The sequence below is a fragment of the Sander lucioperca genome, chromosome 2 (genome assembly GCF_008315115.2).
Source record: "Sander lucioperca isolate FBNREF2018 chromosome 2, SLUC_FBN_1.2, whole genome shotgun sequence".
In the NCBI taxonomy this organism is placed as follows: domain Eukaryota; kingdom Metazoa; phylum Chordata; class Actinopteri; order Perciformes; family Percidae; genus Sander; species Sander lucioperca.
The window spans coordinates 32981312-32991311 of record NC_050174.1 but is presented as its reverse complement, the minus strand read 5'-3'; the positions used below and the strand labels follow the sequence as shown (position 1 = coordinate 32991311).

The 10000-nt window shown below is 44.2% G+C and overlaps 3 protein-coding genes across 4 annotated transcripts in view; 2 read left to right on the top strand and 1 right to left on the bottom strand.

Annotated features, from left to right (window-relative positions):
• The window catches only part of LOC116057273 (alpha-1-antitrypsin homolog), a 213736-nt gene that overhangs the window by 167513 nt on the left and 36223 nt on the right, over positions 1–10000 (top strand). The gene's annotated exons all lie outside the window — the stretch shown is intronic.
• The window catches only part of pold2 (polymerase (DNA directed), delta 2, regulatory subunit), a 32424-nt gene that overhangs the window by 3240 nt on the left and 19184 nt on the right, over positions 1–10000 (bottom strand). Inside the window, exon 12 of the mRNA XM_031309641.2 lies at positions 2260–2263. The gene's annotated coding sequence lies outside the window, so the exon portion shown is untranslated. The remainder of the gene's footprint in view (positions 1–2259; positions 2264–10000) is intronic.
• Positions 1–10000, top strand: part of si:ch1073-459j12.1 (inactive carboxypeptidase-like protein X2) — a 50018-nt gene that overhangs the window by 34440 nt on the left and 5578 nt on the right. For both annotated transcript variants that reach the window (XM_035999001.1, XM_035999002.1), the window contains 4 exons: positions 2421–2544; positions 4630–4826; positions 6488–6664; positions 9613–9770. In XM_035999001.1, coding sequence (XP_035854894.1) covers positions 2421–2544; positions 4630–4826; positions 6488–6664; positions 9613–9770 — 656 coding nt within the window. The remainder of the gene's footprint in view (positions 1–2420; positions 2545–4629; positions 4827–6487; positions 6665–9612; positions 9771–10000) is intronic.

The following is a 10000-nucleotide window of genomic DNA, read 5'->3' as shown; positions in this document are numbered from 1 at the left end:
AGTTATCCGCACATACAGCCCAAAACACACAGGAAGGTATCCGCACATACAGCCCAAAACACACAGGGAGGTATCCGCACATACAGCCCAAAACACACAGGAAGTTATCCGCACATACAGCCCAAAACACACAGGAAGTTATCCGCACATACAGCCCAAAACACGCAGGAAGTTATCCGCACATACAGCCCAAAACACACAGGAAGTTATCCGCACATCCAGCCCAAAACACACAAGAAGGTATCCGCACATGCAGCCCAAAACACACAGGAAGGTATCCGCACATACAGCCCAAAACACACAGGAAGGTATCCGCACATGCAGCCCAAAACACACAGGAAGGTATCCGCACATGCAGCCCAAAACACACAGGAAGGTATCCGCACATACAGCTGAAAACACACAGGAAGTTATCCGCACATACAGCCCAAAACACACAGGAAGTTATCCGCACATCCAGCCCAAAACACACAGGAAGGTATCCGCACATGCAGCCCAAAACACACAGGAAGGTATCCGCACATACAGCCCAAAACACACAGGAAGGTATCCGCACATGCAGCCCAAAACACACAGGAAGGTATCCGCACATGCAGCCCAAAACACACAGGAAGGTATCCGCACATACAGCCCAAAACACACAGGAAGGTATCCGCACATACAGCCCAAAACACACAGGAAGTTATCCGCACATACAGCCCAAAACACACAGGAAGGTATCCGCACATACAGCCCAAAACACACAGGAAGGTATCCGCACATACAGCCCAAAACACACAGGAAGGTATCCGCACATACAGCCCAAAACACACAGGAAGGTATCCGCACATACAGCCCAAAACACACAGGAAGGTATCCGCACATACAGCCCAAAACACACAGGGAGGTATCCGCACATACAGCCTAAAACACACAGGAAGGTATCCGCACATACAGCCCAAAACACACAGGAAGGTATCCGCACATACAGCCCAAAACACACAGGGAGGTATCCGCACATACAGCCCAAAACACACAGGAAGGTATCCGCACATACAGCCCAAAACACACAGGAAGTTATCCGCACATACAGCCCAAAACACACAGGAAGGTATCCGCACATACAGCCCAAAACACACAGGAAGTTATCCGCACATACAGCCCAAAACACACAGGAAGGTATACGCACATACAGCCCAAAACACACAGGAAGGTATCCGCACATACAGCCCAAAACACACAGGAAGGCACCACACATACAGCCCAAAACACAGGAAGTTATCTGCACATACAGCCCACGTTACGTTTTTTTTTCTACCTTTTTGGATGTTTTTGACATTTTTTTTAGGTGTTTTGAGGAGTTTTTTGACAGTTTTTTTTTACATTTATTCTGATGATTTTTGTTATTGATGTTTTTGTTGCGTTTTCTGCACTTTTCTTTACTCATATGGACTGCTATTTTCCCAAAGACGAAAACAATGTAATGTCCGAGGAACAATTAAACATTGAAGCAGGAGCTCTGCTTTAATCCACTTTCATATAAACTGATATTAAACCCCCTGCAGAGGGCTCACTTTCATATAAACTGATATTAAACCCCCTGCAGAGGGCTCAATTTCATATAAACTGATATTAAACCCCCTGCAGAGGGCTCAATTTATTATTTCAAGCACCAGAGGGAAACTGAAGGGAGTTGACTGATGGGAAGTCATTTATTAACCAAGAAAACAAGCTGCAATGTAACGTTAATTCAATTCAATTTACGTCCATTTTTGCTGCTGACAGACTCAGATTATTATTCTAAGAGTCTGACAACATTATGGGATGGATCCCTACATATATAGACCTTTTAGTTAAAGAGTAAGATCCTTTCAGTTTAACATGAAACAGCCCTGAAATCACCATCACCAAACTACACCAGACTCCATGTAAATAATCAGAACTTTTAGCGTGTATAGAGCCAGCATATTTCCACATGTAAATGGGTGAATTAAGGGTTTATTTCAACCAGACCAGAGTGGTGATTGTTGGAACAGTGGAAAGATGAACCAAGACGGCTTTTGATAGATTTATTTAGTTTCTGAAGTGTGTTTTACGATGATAAAAGTACTGATTATTTACATGGAGTCTGGTGGGTTTGGTGATGGTGATTTCGGGGCTGTTTCATGTTAAACTAAAAGGATCTTACTCTTTAACTAAAAGGTCTATCTCTGTAGGGATCCTTTCCCTAATGTTGTCAGACACTTAGAATAATAATCTGAGTCTGTCAGCGGCAGCAACAGAACTTACAGCTTCTTTTACAGCGTTTGAATACAGCATTCTTGCTCAATACTGGACACATTTCAAAGATGTTTTTGTGTGGAAAAGGTCTGAGGCTTGAGCTGTTCCATGAATAAAATACTTTGTACCTGACTTTTTTTTCCATCATCTCCCGTGTTCAGCTGATGAAGTCAGTGAATTCGGAGTGTCCCAACATCACCAGCGTCTACAGCTTGGGCCGCAGCTCCAAGGGACTGGACATCATGGCCATGATCATCTCTGGAAACCCCACAGAGCACGAAATAGGTGGGAAGGTGTTCATACCACCGTGACACAGGCAGTTAAACATCTGAGGACTGGTTGTACCTTGATGGCTCCAGCGATGATTCAATATAAATCCACATAAACACCAGGTGGAAGTCAGCAGATTATGGTTTTCAGGGACTAATGCTGCCCGTAAGTTACAACTTCAAGTCACAACTTACGACTTGGTAGCGTTCCAGGCAAAGTCACAGGGTTCAGGTTAGGCTACCTAAAGGTGCTGACACACCAAAAAGACGGCCGACCGTCGGCAGAAAAGCCAGTTGGACTGATCAGTCTCCCCGAGGTCCAAAAAGTGCCTCAGAACTCACCGAAGAGACGCCGATTTGAGCATACGCTCTGTGTGTGCGCGAAACGTAATACGTCTCCATAGCAGCAGGCGGCGCTGCTCTGTATTGTTTCCATTAACAGTCTGATTGTTTGCCGATTATTGGCTTGGTGTGTCTCCTCTCTAACGTCAACGTTAGCTAGCGGCGACCTAACACTGACGTTAGCTAGCGCTAGCTGATACTAGCGATTTCTAGTCGGCGACATATTTTGGGCTTCATTTAATAAACATAACCTGTAGTAGTACACAATCGTATGTGTATTGTTTTGATTACAATGTGCGGAATTACTTTACGTTGCCCATTCATGTCTATTTATTTATATTTCTCACCGTTAATCACCGGTAGTACTGTGACTGCTGTACAGCATCAACAGGGGTCGCCATTGTTGTTTATGTGTGTGTGACGTCAAAAACTGTAACTGGGAGAACAACCATCTGGTACCAGTTCACGAGTAGTAAGTTACGGGTTTGACTGCCGTTCCAGGGCACTTTCACGGCCAGAAGGTCGTGAAAACACGAGTTACGAGTTGCCTGGGACGCACCATAAATTCAGAGGCTTAGCAACAGCCAGCTACTAACATTACTCTTCAAAATCTTGATTAAGCTAGCGCAAAGATTCACGTTCAACTAGCAGGAGACACAAGCATACCTGCACGTCTCTGAAATAAATGAAAATGGAACGCAGCAAAGGTAATATATATATTGCAGAGTTGCTTGTTAATTTATATCACTGAGTAACATAACTTTGTTGTTAACATATTATCACTGTGTAGTGATCTCATCATAATAAACTAAGTTAAGCTACTTGCATTTAATAGAATTTGACTTATGAGGGAATGAGAGTAACAAATAATAACCCAAAATGATTGATTCTTGATTGATTCTTGATGATTGATTGAAATCTTGATACTGTCGTGCATAAGACTTTTTTTCCTGTCCTGGACTTGGTCTTGACTCAGACTCGAAATTTTTTTGGACTCGGTCTTGTCTCAGACCTGAACCTTTTTGGACTTGGTCTTGTCTTGGACCCAAACCTCTTTGGACTCAGTCTTGACTTGGTCTCGACTAGTCCTGGTCTTGGACTTGTCTTGGACTCAACAAAGGTGGTCTTGACTACAGCCCTGGTTCATACCACCGTGACACAGGCAGTTAAAGATGCAGTAGCTAGGAATTATAAAACTAACTTTCTGTCATATCTGCTGAAACTGACCCTATGTTCTAATAGAACTACAGGAAGCAGGTCATTAAAAAATAAATCCAGCTCCTCTGGCTCCACCTACAGCCTGGAGAGAGATTTACAAAAATCCACCGCTCCCTGTTCAGATGCACCAATCAGGGCCAGGGGGGTGTCTAACTGTTCAGATGCACCAATCAGGGCCAGTGGAGGTGTCTAACTGTTCAGATGCACCAATCAGGGCCAGGGGGGGTGTCTAACTACGTGTCAATCACTGCTCATGCACACGCATTCATTCTCCCTTGTGGGGGGGAGGGGCTTAGGAGACCGTTTTGGGCTTTAGCGGAAACGGGGGGAGGGACTGAGAAGTTGTCGATGTTCACATTTTTTGGCTAAGTCCTGGATCTTCCCAGTCTTACCTACGGCACCTTTAAACATCTGAGGACTGTTTGTACCTCGATGGCTCCAGCGATGATTCCTGTAAAGCCACATAAACACCAGGTGGAAGTCAGCAGATTATGGTTTTTAGGGACTAATCTACAGCCGTGTCTGGTTTTTGTTTCTACAGGCGAGCCGGAGCTGCGCTTCACGGCCGGGCTCCATGGAAACGAAGCGGTGGGTCGAGAGTTGCTGCTGCTTCTCATGCAGTACCTGTGCAAGGAGTACAAAGACAGAAACCCCAGAGTCCAGCGGCTGGTGGAGGGAGTCCGCATCCACCTGGCGCCGTCACTCAACCCCGACGGACACGTGGAGGCTTTCGAAGCGGTCGGTGGTTAAATAGAAATTAGTTTAGTTTATATATATATGCATACATACATACATACATACATATAATAACATTCAAATAACAGATAAATAAGGACATGTACATCTCAATAAAAACTTTTCTGGTCCTACTCCCTTTTTCTATTTTTATCTTTTAGTTAAATACAAAACTACTTGATGCTTCACTTATTTATACATGTTTACATTCACATACACCGTATATCTACCTACCTACACTCACACAAACACATGCACACACATAGACATGCATACACATAGACACATGCACACACATAGACACATGCACACACACAGACACATGCACACACATAGACACATGCACACACATAGACACATGCACACACATAGACATGCATACACATAGACACATGCACACACATAGACACATGCACACACACAGACACATGCACACACATAGACACAGATGCATACACAGACACATGCACACACATAGACACATGCACACACATAGACACATGCACACACATAGACATGCACACACATAGACACATGCACACACACACAGACACATGCACACACATAGACACATGCACACACATAGACACATGCACACACATAGACATGCATACACATAGACACATGCACACACATAGACACATGCACACACATAGATACATGCACACACATAGACACATGCACACACATAGATACATGCACACACATAGACACATGTACACACATAGATACATGCACACACATAGACACATGCACACACACAGACACATGCACACACATAGACACATGCACACACATAGACATGCACACACATAGACACATGCACATAAACACATGCACACACATAGACACATGCACACACATAGACACATGCACACACATAGACACATGCACACACATAGACATGCACACACATAGACACATGCACATAAACACATGCACACACATAGACACATGCACACACACAGACACATGCACACACAGACACATGCACACACATAGACACATGCATACACATAGATACATGCATACACATAGATACATGCACACACATAGACACATGCACACACATAGATACATGCACACACATAGACACATGCACACACATAGACACATGCACACACATAGACATGCACACACATAGACACATGCACACACATAGACACATGCATATACATAGATACATGCATACACATAGACACATGCACATAAACACATGCACACACATAGACACATGCACACACATAAACACATGCACACACATAGACACAGATGAGTAGTCCCCTTTTGCCAGACCTTCCTCCACAGCTCTGTGGAGGAAGGTCTGTCTAGTCCACACAGCATTCCTGGATGGGAGGAAAACATGCTCTGATTTATTTGTATTTCTTTAAACAAATCACAATCGTCTTGGGCGGGGCTAAGCTCCGGACGGAGCCACGGTGCCTCTGCTAAATAGTCTCGGAAAGGAACTTGTTTTGGTGGAACGTGTATGTTCAAAAGTAGTTTTACTCGTGCTAAACTAAATGCTTAATTTTGTTGTTATGATCGTTAAACATCCTGTTTCTACTTAGTGGGCAAACAGAAGAGAGAGACAAACAGGAAACGTCTTGTGACTCATGCTGTGGTAGCGGTTTTGGGCTGACTCGTCTCTCTGTCCTCTGCAGGGATCAGAGCTGAGTGGATGGACCACGGGACACTTCACTGACGACGGCGTCGACATCTTCCAGAACTTCCCCGACCTGAATCGTTTCCTGTGGGATGCCGAAGACAAAGGCATGGTGCCCAAACTCACCCCCAACCACCACGTTCCCATACCAGATAACTTCGAGACCAACAGCTCGGTAAGGACCAGGGGACTGGTGCGTCTTTGGCCGTTTTCACACCTGCCTTGTGTAGAGGGAGTCATGTCTAAAATAAGGCCCTAAGGCCTGTCAAATCCAGTGTTGGGCAAGTTACTTTTAAAAAGTAATTACAGTTACTAGTTACTTCTTTCAAAAAGTAACTAAATTAGTTACTCAGTTACAAATTATGAAAGTAACTAGTTACTTCAGAAAGTAACTATTGCATTACTTTCAAGTACATTTTTAAATGCTCAAATGTGACCCCACCTCCACCCCTCTTTAACGGAACTTAAAATACATGTGCATGTTGAATTATTTATGATAAATCTCAATATTATAAAGAAATGGACACTTAATACAATACATTATTAACAGAAACAATGTACACAAATCTAAACTATATTAATGTTGCTGTGGGACAAAGTGAGACCAATCAAATGCCATGTATGTAGATATTCTGTTTATATAGTGGATCAACACAAATAACACAACACCTCAACAGGCCACAACTGGGCAAAATTAAATTATGCTTCTTAAGCACTATACCAAAAATAAATAACAAATGTATACACTCTTTCTAGTGCAAATAACGTAAGTGGCCTGATGTTTATACTTGTGCGCTGGTGTGTGCGTCGAGCCGGCACGTGTGTGTGTGTGTGTGTGTGTGTGTGTGTGGGGAGTAGGTGATAGAGCTAGGGAGAAGTGAGAGAGTGACAGTGATTAGCTTTGGAGCGAGTAGCAACTCTAGAGTCATAGTGAGAGAAACAAAGTGTCTCCTCTGTTCTTTCTGACCACGGTGGAAAATCTGTAGCAGGAGAAGTTAACCCTCTCCTTGATTTCATAACGCCATACCTGTCTCTCTCTCTCTCGTTGACTGACTCGCTTGTGTTGTTCTTGTGTGTCTGACTATACGTGCTTCCGAACACCCGCCCAACTCTACCTCTGATTGGCTTAACATGACATTTTACTCAACCTCAGCCAATCGTCAGCATGTATGCGCTTGCGTCGTCCACTGCCCACTAACCAAGGAACAACATTACATAAAGTCTTTGCCTCTCGGCTCAGACTCAGAGAGTTGGTCTGATGAAAAAAGTAACGCCGTTAGTAACGCTGTTATTTATAACGCCATTATTCCCATCACTGGTCAAATCTGATCCAATTGATTAATTCCCGCGCCTTCTTACTTCTTACATTCATTAAAGGAACACGCCAAATTATTGGGACTTTAGCTTATTCAGCGTAACCCCGAGAGTCGATACATACCCTTCTCATCTCCGTGCGTGCTGTAACTCTAACTAACTCTGACGCCCCCAGCATTAGCTTAGCCTAGCACAGATCCTGAAGGTAACCGGCTCCATCTAGCCGACTGCTCCCAATAAGTGACAAAATAACGCCAACATGTTCCTATTTACATGTGGTGAGTCACAGCGTGTACAAATAATGCCATGATCACCAGTCACGTTCGCTACTAACTAGCTATTCACGTTGGGTTTGTTGACGGAAGTAACTGTGCTTTTCTGTATTGCGCTAATCACTCCGCCCAAGTAGCAGAGCTTCCACTTTCTGAGAATATAGTTCCCACTTAGTATACGGTTAGAAGATGGCTGTGTGTCATGTGACCTTATTATTTGTACACCCTGTGACTATACAAATCACAACATGTAATTAGAGACACGGGATCTGTTGGTCCCTTCTTATATACTGTCTTTGCTTGAGACGAGCGTGGCTGGTCGTCATAGCGACGCTGCAGGAAATTTTCGTGACCTAACGCGACACACACACAGAACGTGGAAGGTGTGTGTGTGATTCTCAGCATGTGGCTGTTTACCACAAGACACATTTAGTTTCTAAAGAAGCTGGAGGCAGCAAAAAAAAAACACAGCTGGCTAAACTATTTAAAAATGGCGGGATTGTTCAGGACACCCCGTGTGTCGCTATAGCAACGATGACGCAGTGATTAGTGACGATTCTCTCCGACCAATCAGGAGTCTGCAGGTTTTCACGTCACCTTTTGGTATCGCCTCAGCTCGCTGGGAACCTGGACAGAGGTGAGACTAAATAAAGTAGCTACCTGTTAGCAGGTACCAGGGACTTTTATCAGAATGGAAAACCTAAAAAGGTGAGTAGAGTCGAGCAGGTACCATGTGGTGGAAAAACGGCATAAGTTTCCCTGGCAACAGACATTAAATCAGAGCTGGTCCACCCAGATCTCGTCTGAAGTGAACGCTGATCTGAGTTTTCCCTGTGTCTTTATCCTCCCCTCACAGGGGGGTGTCTCCTAGTTTCTAGACAGAAACTGTTATCTTCACAAACACACACATACACGCACATGCACACACACACACACACACACACACACACACACACACACATAAAGACACACACACACACACACACACCCACCCACCCACACACACACACACACACACACACACACAGAAAGACACACACACACACACACACACACACCCACACACACACACACACACACACACACACACACACACACACACACACACACACACACACACACCAACACACACACACACACACACACAGAAAGACACACACAGAGACACACACACACACGCACGCACACACACACGCGCGCACACACACACACAGAAAGACGCACACAGAGACACAAAAACACACACACACACACACACACACACACAGAAAGACACACACACATACACACAGAGACACACACATACACACACACAGAGACACACACACACACACACACACATACATACACACACATATCCACATTTGAGAAACAGATTAAGGGATGATAACGTTCAGATTTTCGTATTTTCTCAGCAGAGATGGCTGGCTGTCTGTGTGACAACCCATCATCGTCTCTCTCTCCTTCACTGGCTGTCTGTGGTTTACTCAGTAAACATACATGAGGGAATACATCGGTCTTCCTGTTTTCATTCCAGATTGCTGTGGAAACCAAGGCCATAATCTCCTGGATGAAGAGCCATCCTTTTGTGTTGGGTGCAAACTTCCAGGGCGGGGAGAGAGTCGTAGCCTACCCTTATGACCGCTTCAACAAGCCTGCAGACAGCCAGAAACCCCACAGCCGCAAGAAGAGACAGTACGGCTTTTTCTCTCCTGTTCTGCTTTACACACACATTATTTATCATCACTAAAAGTTCTGTTGTTGCTGCTGACAGACTCAGATTATTATTCTAAGTGTCTGACATTATGGGAAAGGATCCCTACAGAGATAGACCTTTTAGTTAAAGAGTAAGATCCTTTTAGTTTAACATGAAACAGCCCTGAAATCACCATCACCAAACTACACCAGACTCCATGTAAATAATC